This window comes from Typopeltis vanoorti, chromosome 19 (assembly GCF_054136105.1).
Source record: "Typopeltis vanoorti isolate ZY-2024b chromosome 19, IOZ_Tvanoo_1.0, whole genome shotgun sequence".
Lineage (NCBI taxonomy): Eukaryota > Metazoa > Arthropoda > Arachnida > Uropygi > Thelyphonidae > Typopeltis > Typopeltis vanoorti.
The window spans coordinates 52349962-52372802 of NC_143567.1; the positions used below are offsets into that span (position 1 = coordinate 52349962).

General features: G+C 35.7%; 1 protein-coding gene across 1 annotated transcript in view; it reads right to left on the reverse strand.

Moving 5' to 3' along the window:
• Nucleotides 1-22841, reverse strand: part of LOC150096089 (low density lipoprotein receptor adapter protein 1-like) — a 105559-nt gene that overhangs the window by 27921 nt on the left and 54797 nt on the right. Inside the window, exon 3 of the mRNA XM_090409090.1 lies at nucleotides 22198-22310. Within this exon, the coding sequence (XP_090265216.1) occupies nucleotides 22198-22310 (113 nt within the window). The remainder of the gene's footprint in view (nucleotides 1-22197; nucleotides 22311-22841) is intronic.

A 22841-nucleotide genomic window follows, 5' to 3' on the forward strand; every position in this document is an offset into this window, starting at 1 on the left:
GTTCTTGGTATAGTGATGTCATTGCCTCATACTTGATCACCTCCAGGTGATTAACCAGAAGACAAGTATATGGCAAGGTTCCTGCATTTGGTATGAGACAATCACATGACTATACCAAGAACAACTTACTGTATGCCTCCTCTTTTACCAGAAAGACATGAAAACTTGTAAAGTTTCTGGTGCAGCTGGTAGTCCCTCACCCAAAAGTGCTGAAACTGCTCCAGAATTAACCCATCCTATATAGCCTATGAGCAGCACTTATCTGTCACATACCCAACAGCATGGAAGCAATATTCACTGAGGAGTGGAATAAAAAGCCAGCCAATAAATTATTGCCACTTTGCCTACACATCTGAAATTCTCTTGAAAACAGGTCATCAAAATCTTCACAACCCAGAGACCTATCAATCAGTGATCACCAATATGGATTCCACCACTCTTACACTACAGCAGGCCACGCCAACTTTTGAACAAGCTAAGAAAAGATTTACGCACACATGGTTGTACTTACTTGACATTTCCAGGGCATCTACTCAAATCTAGTATAGATGTCACCTTATAGCCTGCTCAATGCAGATGGGCTATCAGTTTTCTCTCTCTTTCTCCTGGTTTCACTGCCAATGCTGGAGTACCCCAATGGCTATTTTTACCCACACTTTTCCTCCTATACACTAATGGCAATCTTACCAACTTCAAATCCAAACCATAGTATTGCTAATGACAGTACACTCCATTTCTTTTCAGTTGACTAACCTTGTAATGCTCAAATGATCCAAGCTGCAAGATCTATAATCAATGCTTTAAACATTCATTGCTATTTTGCAGATAAGTGAGGATAATCCAACAAACTGCTACCGTTTACACTCCATTATTTCGCGTAAAATCTCACTTCAATTTCTCTTCTTGATAATAGTCAAATCTCTGGTCAAGATTTGAATATATATATATATATATATATATATTTTAATAGCCGACTTATGTGTCTAACCTTTTTCGAGCACTAACATTTGGTCTCCAAAATCCTGTACTTTTTGACACTTTACCTACAGAACTCCCCACCATTAGAATACTGATTTTTTTTCACATTAGAAGCAGTGCACTGAAACCCTTCTCTAAACATGATTATGAATGAGATGGGTCTTTTCAATATACAACCAATTTAAGTCTTGCTCCACTTTCTCAAAAAAGTACCTGGGCATTTCAGAAATGTAGGCTAGGATCAACAATAAATCAGTTATTCTGCAAACCGATTAAGCAGTGATAAAAACATGTAAGCTAATTCTTCCACTATCATGCCTAGATGCTTGTTGTTCCACTGGCTTTCTATCCATTATGCCAATCTATTATCTTGCATTATTTTTTTAATACTGTTACACTTTCAGTTTTCCTTTGATATTTTCCTCTTAATGGTTTCATTTGCTAATTTTTATAGTTTCTACAACACATGTTAAGTGTATATATACATATATATATAAATTAATCCCACACAGGAGAGACAGTGAGGCCTATAACATAAATACTGTGCATGGGCAAGGGTTAAGATCAGAATAATCTCTGCTGATATTCCACTTAAACAGTTGGATGTTTTAGTCCTTTGAAATACTTCATGGGGTAATTGATCCACAGAACTGAGTGGATAGAATTAAAGAAAACTAAATAGCAAGTTTGGTGAGTATGCAGTTTGACTGTAAAGGGATGTTAAGCAGCTGTTGCCAAAGTTCTATAGATCTGGTAGAAATGGAAGGTATAATAGATGCTAGATCTGCTGAACAGCAACCATGGAAATATCTGTAGAAGAGACAATTCAGAAAATGATCTATGAAAAAGTGACTGAAGAAATCTGTAAAAGATGCATCATTAATCAAACCACCCTTTTATAGAATTTTTAGAGGGCTTCAGCATACCACCCCAAACATAAGAGCAGTATTCCAAGATTGACCAGATTTGTTTATATCAAGTAACTGATCAGAAGAGAAGTAGTCTTGATAAAAAAATAAAAAAAAAGGATGCCAGAGAAGTGATATAATTATGCCAGGAAAGATTTGGAGTAAGTCTATCTGAGAAGAAAGATTTGGTCTTTCACTGATAAACTGACCATCAAAAATGGACAAGATCGAAGGTTTTTTTTTTTTTTTGCAAGAAAAGAAGCAAAACTGTATTTTGGAAGCAAGGAAGTTGAGTAGAGGGAAAGGAAGGTGTAGCTCTATAGTATTGAAAATACGAGGCTAATTTTCTTGAATGGCAAGCAATATCAAGTAGTGATGTGGGCAAATATCAGAATGGGGAACCGGATAATGAGACTGATTTGTGCCTATGGTCCCACAGATGGTTCCACTAAGGTAGAAGAGGAGAAATTTTTTGAGGCTTTAAAGAAAGCAACTGATTCAATGAAAAAGTAAAAGTTGGTTCTTGCTAGAGATCTAAATAGCAGAGTAGGAAATGATTGTTAGACATACAAAAATATTTTGGGAAAATTTGGAGAAAATGGCAAATACCTGTTGGATTCCTGCTCAGGACATGGACTGATTATTACTAACACAATGTTCCAACATAAAAATGTGCACAAATTCACATGAAGAGAATAAGCGAGGAACAAGAAAGTCTCATTGACTATGTTATTGTTGATAGTGATGTTTTCTCACTGGTGCAGGACACTAGAGAGTACAGAGCAGCATTTCTCAACCCTTCTAAGTAAAATTCCTAAATTAATTCTACAGACCACTAAGTTACAAAGGCATAGCTTGGGGGGGGGGGGGGTCCCCCTCGGATGGCACTTTTTTGGAGTTTAAAAAATCTTGCCATGCTGTCTATAAAACAGACATTGAGTGATGAAATAGACTTCGACAATGTCATCGACGATTTTGCGAACAGAAAAGCAAGAAAAATAACATTTTAGAATGTTGGAATTAAAGTTTTACTTCAAAAATAAACAGTGTTTTTAATTTATTTCCCTATACGTCATTTTGACTTTTCGTAATTTTTTTAAAAACATAAGTAGGAATTACCAACATTTCGGAAAAACTGTGTCATTTATAACATAATAAATCTAAAAGCATGTTTTGAATACATACGGAAACATAATTAATTAGATTGGAAGTAAACGATCAAAAGTGTATCATCATTGAACAAAGTTTTAATTTTTATTAAACAAATAAATAATATGATCTAATTATGTTACTACTTACTTTTAATGAGATGGTTGAGCTTCTCGGTCCTTGCAGAGTTGCTGGATATCTGGCTCAATATTGGTCAAATTCAGTCGAAGATCGGCACACACATGAAGACGATTTCTGTATTTTGTTTTTATTTGAAGGAGCGATGAAAATCCTTTCTCACAAAGATAGGGTGTAGAAAACTGCATGATGATTTTCAATGCTTCTTCAGATAATTCGGAAATTCACTTTTCACTGAAGGCGAGATCCAAAATCGAGCCAAACCAAGATCACTGAATTGCATTTTAAGTCCACTGTCACTTAAAAGCTCAATTAACTGTTCTTTTTTCGATAATGAAAGGTCGTTCTCGTGACTGCAAGCCTGAAATGGATTGCGAACGCACAGAAATTTCTTATAAAAGTTATTCGGAAAATATATTTCAAAATTCCGTTTCAGATTTTTGAGGTGGTCACAAACCCTTTCCAGAAACTCAGAATCAACAAAAATATCATTTACCACTTAAAAATGATTCCAATGTTGGAAAAGGTGCAAATTGTCTGTCTTTTACATAATTAATCCATAAAACCAGTTTTTTCTCAAATGCCTTTATTTTGCCATAGGCATACAGTTAAAGAATTTCTCTGAAGGGAGAGATTTAGTTCATTTAATTTCGAAAAAATATCTGAAAGATAGGATAGTGTTGATAACCATGCTTCGTTAACAAGGAGTGATGCAAAATCAGAATTGCGTTCATTTACAAATAATAAAACTTTGTGCCTTAATTGTAATAACTTAGTTAGTACTTTGCCCCTGGAAAGCGAGCGAATTTCAGAATGAAGCAAAAGTTGTATATATTGACTGCCCACTTCATCGCAGAGTACTGAAAATAACCTGTTATTTAACGGTTGAGCTTTAATAAAATTAACTAGCTTTACAGCATTACATAGGACAGTTTTAAGTTCTGGTGGCATTCCTTTGGAGGCTAACGCTTCCCTATGTATGAAACAATGTACCCAATTCATAACCTGAGCTACTTCCTTGACCATAGAAACAACCCCACTATGCCTGCCCATAAGGGAGCAAGCTTCATCCAAACAGAAGCCTATACATTTTTCCCACTGGATCCCTTTGTGTATTATGTAATTATTGAGAGTGTGAAATATTTCTTCTCCAGTTGTTTGGGATGGCAAAGTTCTGCAAAACAGAATATCATCATGAATGTTGTTATCATGTGCATATCTTACATAGCATATTAACTGTGCATCACTTGTAACATCAGTAATCTTGTCTATTTGTAACGCATAATAAGGGCTCTTAACTCTTTCGATTAACTGAGATCCTACGTCACCTGCCATATTATTAATTCTGTGACGGACAGTGTCATTTGAAAGAGGAATCAAATCAACATCTTTAGAATGTTCGAATTAAAGTTTTACTTCAAAAATAAACAGTGTTTTTAATTTATTTCCCTATATGTCGAATTTTTTGACTTTTCGTAATTTTTTTAAAAACATAAATAGGAATTACCAACATTTTGGAAAAACTGTGCCATTTATAACATAATAAATCTAAAAGCATGTTTTGAATACATATGGCAAAAAGTTACTAAAAACCACACATTGTTTGTTTGGCATTTTTTACCACATCTTTTATAGCTAGAAGTAGCAAATTTTTCCCGATAGAATGAGGTTTCCCTGTTTTCGCTATGCATAAACTTAAGAGATAGGATGCTTCCAGTGATTTGCTATTAATGGAACCCATGGCCAAAACTTTCTCATAATTTTTGTCCCTAAGTGTCGCTGAAAAAATTCAATTGGCTTATTTTTCACATCACAATGTTTGGTTTCTAAATGCTGGAGTTTCGCAGATTTCATGCACTCATTCAACACTCCATAACACAAAAAACATTGAGGTTTCTGTTCGCTTTCATTTCCACACCAAATAAACCCGAATTCCAAATATGAACTGTTATATTTCCTACTATATATATATATATATATATATATATATATATATATATATATATTTTTTTTTTTGAACTGCTTGTTTATTCTTCTTTAATAGTATCAGATTTACTCGTCGTTACAACACTTGTATCACAATTAGGGTTAGCATCACCTGTTTCATTTGCCCTTGTTTTAAAAGTCCTAGTTCTAAGCCACTTTTCCATTATTAAAAAACGTTTCCAAAAAATATATAAATATATAATACTGGGGTTAACTCAGGACACACTTTGTCCAAGTATCACTAAGCACTTCTCAAGGCATACTGAGCCTTGGTTGAAAGAAGGGAAACTTTCAATCATAAAAATCAATAAAGAACAAGCCATTGGTTTAAATGTGAATACCACATGTTCACTTCAAATCAGACAAAACAGCAAGTGAAGGCAGACGCAATAAAACTATATTGTTGTTCACTTCACCTCTTTTTTATTATTGTCATTCTACCGCTACAAATTTAGTGGCAGAATGACAAATAATAAAAAGGGTGAAGTGAACAACAATATAGTTTTACTGCTTCTGCCTTTGAACATTCTGACGACATTTGGTGTGTTCTTTTAAGTCTCCATTTGATTTCAATAATTTTTACTTACTTATTCAATTTTAATTTGTTCAGATAATTCAAAATATATTTATTAATTTAAGTCTGCACGCAGACCACCTGTCCCATCGTCACAGACCACAGGTTGAGAAACACTGGTACAGAGGATTTGAAATGATCACCATTTAGTCTTGAGCAGGATAAAATTGAATTTCATATCGAAAAGAAGAACATGTAAGAAAGTTTTAAAGCTTTAATAAAAGCTCAACTTTTATTAAAGAATAAAAGTTGAGCAGCTCTCAGATTTAAACTGTAGACTAAAATACACAAACATTATTCAAGAATTGAATAATGTTTGTGTATTTTAGATTGAGATTCAGTGGCAAGCCTTGAAGAAAACACTGGTTGCCAGAGAGGCATGTGGTGAGATTGTCTGCAAGGATAGAAAAATCAGGACTCCATGGTGGACACAGGAAGTTAAAGAGGCAGTGAAGGAAAAAGAAGAAATCATATCAAAAGTTCCTGGCAAATAAGTCAGCTTTTGCTCTTAGAGAATACAGAGACAAATGTAAGAAAGCTAAACACTGTAAAACTAGCTAAACAAAAGTCATGGGAAGACTTTTGTTTAGCTAAGAACATACAAAATAATTATCAAGAAGGTGGCAAAATATTCTGGAGGCTGTTGAAGCTTAGAAATGGAGGAAAGAGTGCTGTAAAAGGAATTAGAGATGATAAAGGTGACATGAAAACTGGTGAAAAAGATATCCTTGATGTATAGAGTAATTACTTTGAAAAATTGTTAATCGAAACAATCAGTAACAGCACAGTGGTAGAACAGGCATGTAATCAGGAATACTTATGGAAAGGCAGTGAGAGTAGATGATATTCGACCAGAAATGTTCAAGTATGGAGATATAAAAGTGGCTGCACCGTAGTTCAGAAAGCCTGGACAGAGGAATGAATTCCAGATGATTGGAGTAGAGCTCTCATAGTACCCATATATTATTATTATTTGACACCTCCAGGAAGTCAATACTCATTGAGGGAGACACCTGCTCTATGACTCTGTCTCTGCCAACTGACTGCAACTACACCAACGTTATCTACCGCCCACCATAAACACTGGTATTTCCACAGATAATCACAAACACCCATCCCTAAGGCAGGATTTGAACCCACAGCCTTTTGGCTGGAAAGCAGATACGCTAACCATTCAGCCACCAGGCTGGCAACATATAATAATGGAAATAGAACTGAATGTAGGAATTATAGAGGTATTTCCCTATTGAGTGTTCCTGGTAAAATTTATGCAAGTATACTTGAGAAACAGTTGAGAAGGATTGAGGAAGGGCAGCTTGGTGAAGAACAAGCTGGATTCAGGCCAAATAGTAAAGAAATCATGGGAATATAACAAAGATCTGCATTTAAGTTTTGTAGATCTGGAAAAGGCAAATGACAAGGTGCCAAGAGAAAAGCTATTCAAAAGGCTAAAGTTCTACAGTGTCAGTGGAGCATTATATCAAGAAGCACTTTGTCTTTATTTGAGTTGTAAGTCAGCAGTTAGAATTGAAGTACAGGAAGATGGTTTTATGTTAAATCTGGTGTCAGACAAGGATGTACATTATCCCCTCTGTTGTTTATTATCTATATGAATCACATTATCAAGGAAAGCAGTATTAAACCTGATATCAAAATTGGAGATGTAATCTCAGTTCTTTACTTTATGCAGACAATGTTATACTTTTAAATAAATCCAGTACAAGTCTGCAAGATTCCCTGACTAAATTGAATAACTGTTGTAATAGATTTGGTATGAAGGTCAGCAATAGCAAGACAAAGACAACGAAAATAGGCAGAAACATTGAAAATATTAACTGCATTGTGAATGGAGAACCTATAGAACAAGTAAAACATTTCAGCTACTTAGGAACAATTTTTAGTGAAAATGGCAAATTAAATATGGAAATAGACAAGAGAATCAATAAAGCTAGTTTCCCCAAGGGCTCACTTTAGTGAGTACGGGTATGGCAAACCCGAGGTACCTGATGCTGGACCATGCCTTACTTCATGTAATATATATATCTGTAACATTATTATTCTGTAGACTGGTCCATCCTCTTCTTTCTTTGCTTCTTTCTCCTCTCCTTGCTCCTTCCCCCTGATGCTATTAGAGTATTCGAGGGCTAGGGGTGAGTCTTTCCTATCTTGCCAAGTCATTTCGTCTTATGCAGCCACCGAAGGAGGCAAGCTAGCCTCAACAGGTGCCGGTCCCAAGTCCAGATAAATGCGAGGGTTGATGTCAAGAAGGGCACCCGGTCGGAAAACTTCAGTGCCAACTCAAACTATGATTATGAGTCTAAGAGAAAATGATATAAGGGTTAGGGCGTACCCCTTAAGCGACGCGCAGCCACATCGCCCTACAGCTGTGAGAAGTGGACGAGGGCTACCGCATCAATGGCGGGTGCGGTTAAAGAAGCGAGCCCAGCAGGTGGAGAGGATGTTGCGAGTGGGAACAATGAATGTTGGAAGCATGACTGGAAGGGGAAGAGAGGTGGCAGACATGATGAGGAAGAGGAAGTTGGACATTTTATGTGTGCAGGAGACAAGGTGGAAAGGGGGAAAAGGCAAAAGAACTGGGAGATGGATATAAATTGTTCTACTCTGGAGCGAATAACGAGGGAAGAAATGGTGTAGGAATTGTGGTGTGTAGCAGAATGAAGGGTGAAGTACTGGACGTGGGTAGAAGGAATGACAGGATCATGCGAATGAAATTGGGTCTTGGAGAAGAGCGGGTGGTCGTATTATGTGTATATGCCCCGCAAGTTGGTTGTACAGCAGAGGAAAAAGATGAGTTCTGGAATGTGTTAGATGAAGAAATGAGGGAACTGGAAGAAAATGAGATGGTGATTGTCGGAGGAGACTTCAACGGGCACATAGGAAGACAGGATAGAGACTGTGAAAGGGTGGATGGTGGCCACGGAGCGGGAATGATGAACCAGGAAGGAGAGAGGGTTGTGGACTTTGCAGTAGCGTTTGATCTGGCAATTGTGAACTCGTTTTTCTTCAAGAGGGAAGAACATTTGATAACATTTAGAAGTGGTAACAACAGCTCACAAATTGACTACATTTTGACTAGAAGAAAACATCTTAAGGTTGTGACAAATTGTAAAGTAATTCCAACAGATCAAGTAGCACAACAACACCGACTGCTGTGTGCAGACTTTAAAATAAGATCGAAGATAAGAACTTCTGGTTGCCATGGGATGAAGACAATTAAGTGGTTTCGCTTAAAAGAGGAGAGTGTGAGGAATCGTTTTAGGGAGAGAGTGTTAGAGAGGATTTCGGATGGACTGGAAAGTGTACAAGATTGGTGGAAACATAATTCAAAAGTAATCCTGAGCTGTGCAATCGAGGTGCTTGGTGAGACATCTGGAAAGATTAGAGAGCAGAAGGAGGGTTGGTGGTGGAATAATGATGTACAATTGGCAGTGACAGCTAAGAGGAAGGCAAAGCAGAAGTGGGATGAGTCAAGAGTGGAAGAGGACAGAGAGGTGTACAAAGAGAGAAAGCAAGAAGTCAAGAGAGTTGTGGCACAGGCGAAGGCCATAGCATATCAAAATCTGTATGATCAATTAGAAACAAAGGAAGGACAGAGAAAAATTTACCAACTAGCGAAATGTAGAAATAAAGCAGTTAAGGACATCTTACATGTGAGGCAGATCAAAGATGCTGAAGGAAGAGTATTATGGAGGGATGTGGACATAAGAAACAGATGGGAAATATACTTTGAGGGACTTTTGAATGAGGAAAATGCAAGGACTCAGAGAGGAGATGGGTAGCCTTCTGAGGGGATGGTACAGAACATCAGTAGAATGGAAGTGACGGAGGCCATGAAGAGGATGAGGAATGGAAAAGCGGTGGGCCCCGACAGAATTCCAGTGGAGGCATGGAAGGCACCGGGGAAAGAGAGAATTGACCTGCTGTGGGACCTGTTCATGAAAGTTTGCCAACAGGAAAATATACCCGAGGAATGGAGGGAGAGTGCTCTTGTTCCCATCTACAAGGGTAAAGGGGATGCACAAGACTGTAAAAATTACAGAGGAATAAAGTTGATGTCCCACACAATGAAGATCCTAGAAAGGGTTCTTGATAGTAGATTGAGGGAGGAGGTGGAGATTGCAAAGGAACAATTTGGCTTCATGCCTGGTAGATCAACAACAGATGCTATCTTTGGGTTACGACAGATGATGGAAAAATATCGAGAGAAACAAAGGGAGCTACATCTGGTATTTATTGATCTGGAGAAAGCATACGATAGAGTGCCAAGGCAAGAAGTCTGGAGGTGTCTGAGGGAGAAGGTGCCAGAGAAATATGTCAGGTTGGTGCGGGAAATGTACAGAAATGTGAAGACAAGTGTTCGGACCTGTTTGGGACAGACAAAGTTTTCAAGTAACAGTTGGCTTGCATCAAGGGTCAGCATTAAGTCCGTTTCTGTTTAATATTGTGATGGAGGTGGTAACAGAGGAGGTGAGAGAAGATGCACCTTGGACAATGTTGTATGCAGATGACATCTTGCTGTGTGTAGATTCAAGAGAAGAAGTGGAAACTAAACTGGAAAGATGGAGAAAAATACTGGAAGAGAGAGGTATGAGACTGAGCAGAAGTAAGACAGAGTATATGTGTTGTGCAGTGGGCAGTGGCCAGGAGACAGATCTGGAGCTGGAAGGAAATGTCATCAGGAAGGTGAGAGACTTTAGATACTTAGGTTCAACAGTGGAAGAAGATGGAGGAGCTGAGAAGGAAGTGGGATGCAGGATAAAAGCGGGTTGGAGGAACTGGAGGGAGATGGCTGGAGTGATATGCAATAAGAGGGTGCCGATCAATCTGAAAGGCAAAATTTATAGGACAGTAGTGAGGCCAGCTATGACATATGCTATAGAAACTGTGGCCCTGAGGAAAAATAACATCAGCAGGATGGAAGTAGCAGAGATGAGAATGCTTAGGTGGATGTGTGGTGTGACCAGAAAGGATCATCTGAGAAATGACTATGTCAGGGGAACAGTGAAAGTTACGAACTTAGGAGCGAAAATACAGGAGGCAAGGTTGAGATGGTTTGGTCATGTGATGAGGAGGGAGGTCGAATATGTGGGAAGAAGGGTCATGCAGATGGATGTGCAAGGAAGGCGGAAGCGTGGGTGGCCAAAGAAGAGATGGAGGGAGCTGGTAGAAGAGGACTTGAAGATGAAGAACTTGGATGTGGTGACAGCCCAAGACAGGAAGGTGTGGAGGAGACTCATAACAAACAGTGACCCCACTTAAGTGGAAGAAGCTGTAGAAGAAGAAGAAGAATCAGTAACGCTAGTATGGTAGGAAGTCAAGTGAATAAATTTATATGGAATAAGAAAGAAATTGGTCAAAACACAATCAGTTGTATACAAGACAGTGTTCGAATCAATTTTAACTTATGGATCTGAGTTAGAAATAAAACACTTGACCAAAGACTAAAGGACCACAGATATGAGATTCCTGAGAAAGATAAGAATGAACAGATGGCATCAGTGGCAATATCATATTAAAAACGAGGATATTAGGAAAGAACTTAACATTGTTAGCATCCAGAAATGCGTTAGCAGAGCTAATCTTAGGTGGTATGGTCTAAACAGAATGGGAGAGGAAAGATTAGCAAAACAAGGTTTCTCTGCCAAGTTGGCAGGAAAAAGACCCACAGGAAGACCAAGATTATAGGTAGACTGATATGGTAAAAAGTGCATTAGAAGATAGAAATATAAGATCTGACAATGATGGAGTCTTAACAGGTAACAGATTGATGTAAATGATTTCAATTTTTCATGTAGTACTATCATATCCTGTACATCCCTTGAGGATATATATCAGGAATTTGATGATGATTAAGTTGGGTAGGTTGTTTTCATACCTATCAAGGATACTGCAAAAATCAGTGTTCAGGGCACTTATTACAGATAATCTTGAAGCTCGAGATGATTGTGCACTGCAAGGCTTATCGTATGAGATGGATAATCTCACAATTTCTTTGTAGATTTTTTTTTGTTTATGTTGTTATTTCAGATAAGAGTAGTGAGAAATCTAGATAATCCATTAGCTTTCATTTGCTCGTTCTTGTACTTCATTTTTGTTATGCTACAGTCATTTAGTTCTATTCCTATAACTTGTTCGATTATTTTCCTTTCAATTTCTAATTTAGATCTTATGGGCTGTCTAGCAGTTATGATTTTATAGTTCCTGTTGTTATCTATATTTCTTTCTTTTTTTATGAATGTACTTAGTAGATCATTATGAATCATTTTCTGTTAGTAAAATAATATCATCAGCATATTTAATTACTCTTCATTTTTAATCTGTATTCCACACTTTTTCATTTTGTTTACATCAAATGCTTAACATGTACTCTCAGAGGGATTTACAGGATATTATTATAATACTACATGAAAAAATTACATTAATAACTTCCTATCAACAATCTTCTCCCAAATTTAATCTGTTATCTGTCATGATCCCATTATTAAATCTTATATTTCAGTTTTCTAAGGCACTTCTAACTGCATCAATCCACTTAGTCTTCTTTTCCAATGGGTCTTTTTCCTGCCACAAACCATCTGTTTTGCTACCTTTCCTTTCCCATTTCTATTCAAGTGACCATACCACCCGAGATTAGCTCTGCTCACGTATTCCTGAATGATACCAATATCAAGTTCTTTCCTAATATCCTCAATTTTAAATGATACTGCCACTGATGTTATCTGTTCCCTTCCTAATCTTTCTCAGAACTCCTATATCTGTGGTATCCAGTGTTCTCCCCCACCCCAACCCAGTTCTCAGATCCATAAGTTAAAACTGGTTTGAACACTTCTATAGTTTTGTGTCTTCACTAGTTCCCCTCTTATTCCATATAAATTTATTCAGCTGACTTCCCACTATACCAGATTTACTAATTCTGTTGTCTATTTCCATATTTGTCATCTTCATGTCATTTCATATCAGGGAAGCCTGCAGACTTGTACTAGAAATATATCATCTGCATAAAGTATGGATACATAACAGTGAAGATAATGTACATCCTTGTCTCACACATCTGATTTAACAAACCATCTTCCTGTACCTCCTCTAACTGCTGACTTACAACTTAAATATGGCCTAAGTATTGCTTGATACATCCATTTACACCATATAACTGTAGTGTTTTGAATAGCTTTTCTCTCAGCTCTTTGTTATATTCTTTTTCCAGATCCATAAAACTTAAATACAGATCCTTGTTATATTCCTGTGATTTCTCAACTATTTGTTTAAAGTGAAAATCTGATCCTGACAAACTCTATTTGGCCAGAATCCAGATTGTTCTTCACTAAGCTTCCCTTTCACGCTTTTCATCATCTTAGAAATAAGATTTGAGTGGTAACTGTTAGAAAGCCATGTTGATTTAATATGCTGCAATCGTAATGCAAAGAGCTTCCATAGAGGAAACTAACATAGGAGGGTGGTCTGAAAAGTTCTCGGCCCCGATGGCAACACTATCAGCAAGATAGTGTTGCTTTTTTTTTTTTTTCCCTAAGTTGGTATGTCTGTCATAAACATCATGTGAAATTGCAAGTCATTCTATAAAGTCTCTTTTATACAGCTGTCTGAAGCAAAAGTGTTGTCTGTATCCCTTGAAATGGATAAAATTGAGTATCGTGCAGTTATAAAATTCTTTATAAAAGAAGGTTTAACAGCATAAGAAATTCATTCGAAGTTCATAAAAGTTTATGGGCGCTCTTCTTCGTTTTCGACAATTAAGAAATGGACTGCCGAGTTTAAACGTGGCCATACCAGCCTTGAAGATGATCCACATGAAGCTTGTCCAAAAAGTGTAACAACACCAGAAATCATTGATCAAGTGCATGATATGGTATTGGATGACCAGCGAGTCAAAGTGTGTGAAATTGTTGAGACTATAGGCATTTCAAAAGAACATGTAGGATATATTTTGCGTGAAGAATTGCAAATGAAAAACTTTGTGCAAGATGGGTGCTGTGCTTGCTACAGCAAATCAAAAAACGCACTCGCATGAAAATCTCTGAACGGTGCTTGGAGCATTTTAACAAGAATAAAACTGATTTTGTGTGTCGATTTATTACTATGGATGAGACTTGGATTCACCATTACACACCAGAATCCAAACAGCAGTCAAAACAGTGGACAGAAACCAGTTGTCAGCATCAAAGAAGACAAAGTCAGTTCCATCAGCAGGAAAGGTCATGACATCAGCGTTTTGGGATGCTAAAGGCATTTTGTTTATTAATTATCTTGAAAAGGGTAAAACAATAACGGGGAATATTATTCTGATCTTTTAACTAGACTAGACGAAAAAAATTCATGAGAAAAGACCCGGTTTGCAGAAGAAAAAAAATCATTTTTCATCAGGAGGACAATGCACCTGCCCACAAAGGTGTTTTGGCAATGGGAAAATTAAGGGATCTGCACTATGAATTGTTGGAACATCTACCCAATTCCCCAGATTTGGTTCCCTCTGACTTCTATCTCTTCCCAAAACTAAAACTCTTCATCACTTGTCAGTGTTTATCTTCGAATTAAGAGGTGATTGCAGCTGTAGAGGGGTATTTTGCAGATCTTACTGAGAATCACTACAGGGAAGGGATAATGGCACTGGAATAAATGTATTAGTATTAAGGGAGATTATGTTGAAAAATAAAAATAATTTTTTAATTATAAATTCGTTCTTTCATCGTTAGGCCGAGAACTTTTCAGACCACCCTCCTATGTGTATAATGAACTAATGTCTTGATAATGGCCTCGATACATTCTACAATTTCTTAACACACCTAAACAATGAACACCCCGATGATCCAGTTTACCGTGGAAAAAGGAAAACAACAGTCTCCCATTCCTAGACTCTGATTACAGAAAATCTACACATACAGGTAGATACATTAACCAGCCATCATCCCCCCCCCCTCCTCCTCCCAACACTATGGGGTTATAAAAATCCTATATAATAAGGAAAAATTAATCTGTTTGGATAACCAGAGCCCCTAACTACTGAACTTGACCATATCCTTAACACTTTCTTAGCCAATGGCTAAGACTCCCAAAAAATAATAAAACACTGTAACAGCCACCCCCTCTCCCCCTTCAAAACAGATTACTCAAAATCTATCACCATTCTATATATCTGGGGCACATCCAAAAAATTAACAAAAATTCTAAGGAAATATGACCTTACAACCAGTTACAGACCACATAAGAAATTCGCATCTCTTATCTGCTCCACCAAAGACCAGCCACATCCCCTAGACCTACCAGTAGTATACCATGTCCCTTGCAGCGTAAACTGTTCTACTATGGTCAAACAGGCAGGATAGCCAATATCAGGATATCCAAACAAGGACTACATCCAGTTCCACCAATACAGTCACTCCAGACCATGCTTTGGACACCCACTGCAGGATACACTGGAAAAAGGCCAGTATTACACTGTAGCAAATACAAGTATGAGACTATTCATCGAATCTGCCTCAGCTTTGAAAAACTTTCCAAACCTCAACAAATTTGGATGCATGAGACTGCCCCAAATCTGGGAAGCATACATTTTAAGAATGTCAGCCCAGCAGCCAAGGCAACCCAATTTAGCCCACAGGGCACTGTTTAGAACTGTAGTCCCAACTTCTGTTGCCTTTATTCAGCTCATTTGCTCAGTGTTAGTGCCTGCATACAGGAAAGTATTAAAGTTTATTATAATTAATATTCTAGTATACATTGTCATTTCCTGAAAAATTAAAAGCAAGGTAATAAGTAATAAACAGTTAAATAACACTTTATATACAAGGAAACGATAAGTAAAAGCAGCATCTTACATAGTTAAAAAAAAAAATAAGACTATACATAAATGCAAAATCCTCTGGAGGTAGGTGAAAGCTATGGTACAAAGGATTTCCAATTGCTCTATAGCACTTATCTTGCGACTAGCATACATTGGGTAGAAAAAGTTAGATGTTTGTCAGATATGAGCCAAGAATTTAGCTTCTGTTGCAACTAGGATTTAAGCTTGTCCTCTCTTCTTAGTTCTGGGTCAGGTGAAGATCTGAACCCATCTGCAAACACTAATTTTGAAAGATGGTCAATGGCTTCTCATAGCTGTCTATGACCCTTATTACACAAATGGCAGAAAATGGTAAACAACTCATCCAAATAGATGCCGTTAATTACAGTTTGTGACAGTGTCATTCAATTGAGTTAAAAAACATGCCACTTAAAACATTGTAGGACGCTCCTCTTGAGTATCGGGTTGAGAGAGGATGGATCCCACTCAGACTTTGAAGATTGGTTGGATAAAAAGAGAGAGATTTCTAGAGACGAAAGTAGTGCAAGTAGTTCAGTATTCCAAATCTTCAAGCTTTGTCATATTCTTTTTTTTTCCACGTTAAAGTTAATTGATACTAAATACCCTATGTTTTGGGAAGGCATCTCTAATGGATGTTCTAGTCAGACTAGATCAGTTGTTAAATGTTTATGAAAGACTACTTTGGGAAAAAAGTTCTCTCCTGAAACTATGAAAAGATGATAGTTAACCATTGCTTCTATGATCTTGCATTTGCAGCTGGTCAGAGCAACTGGACAATAATTTGAATCTTACATGGCTTTGGAAAGGCAATAACTGCCTTTTGCCAAACATCCAGAAACATTCTCACAGAAAATTCTGTTCACTAGCTGTAGAATAGGTGATCCATGGAGGATGGCAAAAAATGTTTGTCTCAATGTAATCTGGTCCTATAGCAGCTGGGTGGCATTTAAACAAAACGACTTTCAGTTCTTGTTTTATGAATCACCACCTGTTATAATCTTCCTGGCCATTCAAAGAACAGAATTTAGTATTTTCTGCTTTGCTTTTTTTTTAGACACCAGGAACTTGGGAGAATAAAAAGTTATTGTTAATATGTTGGCAAAAATCTCCCCAAGAGTACTGACAATTTCGTTGTTGGAAGTTTTAAATAATTTATACAATTTCCTTCTCAGCCAGCAAGGACTAAAAGTAAGTGGGTGATATATCTGTCCTTTATTTTCTTGATTTTATCCTAGATCACTTTGGTATTGGTTGATTTAGTTATAAATTATGTACACAAGCACAAAACAGATTTGTTTTTATCTATGCAAGATGCCTTAACCTTTATTCTGAGCTTCCTTCACTGCTCTGTGTTCAGCATTCCACCCTGGTTTGGAAAAGTGGAAACAACTAGATGAATTAAGTATTGCAGTTAATTTTAGTTATAAATTAGATTAAAATAACTGGATTTTAGTGCATAAATAACAAATCTGAATGGGATGGTGAGGATTCTATTAGGTAGGATACCTGAATATTGCACTGGAATTCAGATTTAAGTTCTAGCATTAAAATTACAGTAAGAGGTAGAAAATATTTTATGCAGGCTGGATCGCATAAGAATGTCATTCAAATACATTGGTCTGTGTTTATTTTTTTTTCGGGGGGGGGGGGGGGGGAATTCAAAACTAACTATTGCTAAATCAAATAAACATTAGCAAATAATTTCATTAGTATGCTGCCTAGATTTAACAGCAAGGAATCCATGGTCAAGAAATGACAGCTAATCAGAATTTTGAATGGTTCAACATTAATTTATGGGATCAGCTTATTAATCAGAAAGGATGTAAGCAGCATTGGTTTCCACTGAAATCCATAAAATCTATTTTTTTAAAAGAAATTAAAAATGGCACCATAGGAAATATAGCAAATAGTCTGCTATAGCAAACATCCCCCACTCATAGCTAAGAGGCTTTGGTCAGGAGTTTTGGCAGTTTGATAGAGTGAGCAAGTTTGTGTTTACTATAGTGAAAATAAACTGTAATGCATAAAGAATAAGCTATGTAGTTTAAATTAGTAACTGGTGAAATTAAAATGCATATTGTGGAGATTTCCAAGTCTTGGTTTTGATATGAAAGGGACAGGAGCTTGAAACCGTGTAATACATTTAAGAATGTAGCTTGTACAACTGAGGAAAATAGAATGTGTTACTATAGTGAAGAAAGAACTTCAGTGATATGTTATTTTAAAAAGATAAAAGCAAGTATTATTAAAGGGGAATTTTAATACCGGAGACACTGCATGAGAAAATGAAATGGCTGATAATACAACGGGTAGTATTATTTTACACTTCAACAACTTTAACAATTTTATACTTACAATGTCAGTTATTTGCAAAAACATAAGCTGCTAAAGATATAAGATCCTTGATTTTACAACACCAGAGAAATCAGTGATAGACCATATTACCTAGAATCCCTTTGTGACAGTGATCACTCTGATCATGAAAGGAGATTAAAAAAGAAGAGCAAAACTGATAATTAGAAGCATCAAAGCAGAATTTCAAAAAGTTAACTTTGAGGATATGAGGAAAGATTTAATTGGAAAATACTGTTTAATGAGATCATTAAAATATTCTGTTATTTCAATTTATTACAAGAAAGAAATTTCATGATAAATCTGAAATTGGCTAAATGACCAGTCTCGAATAAATGTTAAAAAAAACCCTATGGGAAGAATATATATATGATAAATCAGTTAAGTATAACAGGATTTAGGACTATGTAATGTTAATTAAATTATTAAAGATTATAAAGTAAAATGTGAATTGATGATAGCCAGAAATAATAAGATTAATTCTAAAAACTTTTATAGAATTTCTTTATGTTTTATAAAAAGAAATAAAGGTAAAAGAACAAATTAAGTAAAACCAACCTCCTTGGATATAAATATTTTATGATATTTATTATCTAAAAGCAGGGCTGTCCAATCATAGGTAATCTGAGGGCCGCATTAAAAAAAGATTTATCCGAGGGCCGCATCACAATGCGTATCTAGTAATTTGCTGAGCAGCAGTGATGCAATCTCAAAAGCTGAACAAACGGACAACACTAATTGCACACGCACCTTCCCCATGAGCATCCAGATCATGCGCATTGGAACAAAATAGTGTATAAACGCTTCTTTGAGACATCTAATATTTGAAAAACACATGGGTATATAGTGATGTAAAAACACCAAATAAAATTACCAACATTGAGATCAACGATTGATGATAGTTAAAATATCTAATACGCATTCAATTCAAATTTTTATTTTATTTTTTTGCTCGTGAAAACCAAAGTCCACAGGCGAGCCGCATCCGGCCTGTGGGCAGTGCTTTGGACAGCCCTGATCTAAGGCACTTATGATTTGTTGGCATTATTATGTGAGAATATATAAATGGTAAAAAAGTGAGAACGAAAAAGAGAACAGACTGACTGAATAAATACAAGCCATCCTACACATAAAGATATAAATCTAGTGTTATACATATTGGTTTGAACATAGGTATGATTACTTAGTACAATTTATTTGCAAACATAAAACTGACCTTTAACACATTAAGCAAGTAGTTAGACTTGCTGTCTGGATATAAATACAAATGTGGATAATCAAATTCCTGATATGCATCTTCAACAGATAAGTGTACAAGATAATATGATAACACCATGCAAACTTTAAATTAATAACTTCCTACCAACAATTTTCTTTCAAATTAGTCTGTCATCTTTCTCATCTGGCTATCTCTGGCCATTTGTCACCTCTCTGAATCACGATAATTGTGACCTTTTCCTTCAAAGACTGCAGTCATCAAGCCACCAAGTTCTTTTTAGTCTCCTCTTGATAATTTTCTTCCAATGACTGTTCAAGAATGCTTTGTAATCTGAGATGACATTCTCTGGAGATGTCCAAACCATCTTAACTGTCATTTAAGAATTATATCTATGATATCTTCTCTATGGCTTAATTGGTATTCTGACCAGTGAGTTATTTTTCTTAAGCATTTCAAATGCTCTGCTTTTCTGTATGTCTTCCTGATTGAGTCCATGTCTTGACTCCAAATGTTACACAGGTATAATAATGGTTTTATAGAGTTCAGGCTTTTTGAAATGTTATTTTTCCATATTTTGTTCAATTGATTCATATTAGACCATACTATGTTAAGCCTGTATTTTATTGTTTGTGTTGTCAAATTTATAAATAATGAAACTGATAACATATGTAAATTGTTTTACCTGTTTAAACATATGATTTTCTAAGTTCACTGAATTTTTCACCTCATCTCTTCCTATATATTCATTGTTTTTGTTTTACAGCAATCCCTCGATTAGTGCACCTAATGCTTTCTTTAAAACAGGCATACTAATCGAATATAATAACCTATGGAAAAATGCATAATTCGTTCCCCAAATTTCTTTTTTGAACCTTAATTTTTTTTTTTATAAAAGAATTAAGATATGTCTCAGGGCCTAGTCAACAGGAAAACCATGAAGTTAAAAGACAATAAAACATTTTCAGAATATAAATTTTATTATTCTACTTCTTAATAAAGAATTAAGCTAACGTAGTTGGCGGGCATTTTGTTTCTTTTTTTTTTCATACAACCGACAGTATGGCCCTATTGCCTCTTCTACTCTTCTGCAAATTTTACTGCTTCTCTCTCTTTATCAGGGTCAGCCTCTGAGCATTGCCGTTTAAAAATTCCGATTGTATGAAAAATATTTTCAAACTGTTTCTGTGAAATCTCTTTTGGCTGACTATCAGTGGTTAAATTTTCTTCATATTCTTCGGGACCTTCCCGTTGTGCATCTAAATTTAGCAGGGCGGAATCACTCAATTCTTCAGAATGAGATTTAATTAACTCTTTGACGTTATCATTGAAGGGGAGAAAGAAATGAAGAACGTATGAATTGGTCGCCAACACGCGAAATCACATGCTTTACAGATAAAATTTTCCAACTGCTATACAAGCATAATAGTTACCACTTTAAAAACTACAATGATCATAAAAGAGAAGTTAATTTTCCAACGTGTAAAAATAAACAACTCATCCCAGAAGATGGATTAATTACCCTATTATCAGAATGAATTGTCCTTTTTGTGACATGCACAGAAGTGTCTCGAATCTGTGTGCGTACTATAGTAGACTACATAAATTTTGGGGGTAAAAATTTGGAACAGTGTACATGGAAGTTATGTAGCATGCCATTAAAAATAACCTTATAAAATGTTTTAAATCAGTAACTAAATATTTCATTCTGGCGAGTGATTGTTTAAAATAATTAGCCATAAAAATGTATAGATAGAAAATTTTTAAAATTTAAAGGCGCACTAATCAAATTTTAAAGGTAAACTAATATAATTTGGGTATCGAAAAAAAAAATAAAAATGACGCACTAATCAAGGGATTACTATACCTAGATTGATTTTAATTCCAAAATAGTTTTGTATTCTTCATTTAAAATGTCTTTTCCAATTGTGTTCTAGATTCGGCAATAATAATAATAATAATATAGTCTGCATAGTGGTTGATATCCTTTCAGGACTCCAATATCATCAGATCTCATAATTTGTCTTCTAAAGTAATCCTAACTACACCAATCCACCTATATTTTTGTCTTTCTCAGCCATTCTTCAACATAAAACCTGCTTTGCTAACCTTTTCTCTTCTATTGTTTAAGCGATAATAACCACCTGAGATTAGCTCTGCTCTCACATTCATGAAAGCTATCAATGTCAAAGTCCATATTTGACTTCTGGATGGAGATCAAATGTTTATCAAAGAAAACTAGTTTTATTACTCTGACAGTTCCTTCTAATAAACTCCACATAATCACCCTACATCACAAATGTTACAGAAAGATTGCAGTGATCCTAAGTAATTGTCAAAGTTGAAAATAACCAAATACAAATCAAAGAATGCTTATGTTGGACTTGTGCTACAGGATCACCATGCTGTGATTTGACAAAGATTGCTGAAAATTTGTATCGACATCATAATACTCTTCAAATCAGATGATTATATTTAAGTACAGTGTCTGCCAGAACATTTAGACTGTATTATCACATCTATTAAGTGTCATGTTATGATGTACAGATGCTTTCCCTAATTTAGACCAGAATTCTTTTTTCTAATGTACCCCTTCCCTGCCAAAGGAAACAATACATTATATACTGATGTGCCAGACAATTCTGTGTTGGTGGAATTCAACCTAAACTACCTAGCTGAATATTAACATATAATCTATCATGTCATACTGTGACAGCAGGGAGAACAATTTCAGGATACAGAATTGTAAATATTAGACTGGACAGCCATTCCAAACTAAATCCTGTAGAGCATCTTTGAGAACAGCTAGAACAGGGAAAGACCAATACTCAACTTCATTACAGGAAATGACTACTATTTTGGTGGAGAAATATCTTCTCTATTGATTAACATTTATCTAGGAGAGAGCCATCTGTAATTGTGGGCCGATATGTAATGAGGTTTATAAATCTTAAATGAAATACTCAATTCCACATAAGTTTTGCATGTTACTACTGTAACATGAAAAATAAGAAAATAAGAAAAAATGCAATAAATGAAAATCCAAAGCAGTACACACCTATATACAGAAAAATCCAAATGTTTTTCACCACTGGTAAGGTCTGTTGTAATAATACCTTTAGGATTAACTGTCAGTGCAACTCGCATCAGTTTCTTACTGCTTGCTTTGGCCTAAAATGGTATATTATTTGTATTAGAATGTAATTTACATAACCTTCAGAAAGAAAATTAAGATTAACTAAAATATGATACAAAAAAAGTACTTCTTGAAAAAAGTAAATATACATAGGTTACAATGTATATGTTAAAGAATAAATATTTATTAGAATAAAAGCTGGTAGTTCAACTATTCCATGATTTCACATAATTACTTCAACAAATTCATGCAAAAAATGTTCTGCAGTCTGAACAAATCACTGGCATTATCTTTTTAACCAATGAGATGAATGGGAGCAGTTGCAGAACTAACTGCTTCTCACAATGCTGTGAAGTTTGAGTGGTGTTTAGTTCAAACTAATAGGATTTTCATCTAAAAGACTTGAGAATACTTTTCTATCTGCCTTCATACTTTATACTGAGTATAGTAGAAAATCACTATGCTTGGTTCAGAAGTATATATATTCTTGTTTTAATCTTTTACCTAAGAGTAACAAAACAAAAGTTTTCACAACGTATCTTTACAACTAGGCTACTTGTATGTAG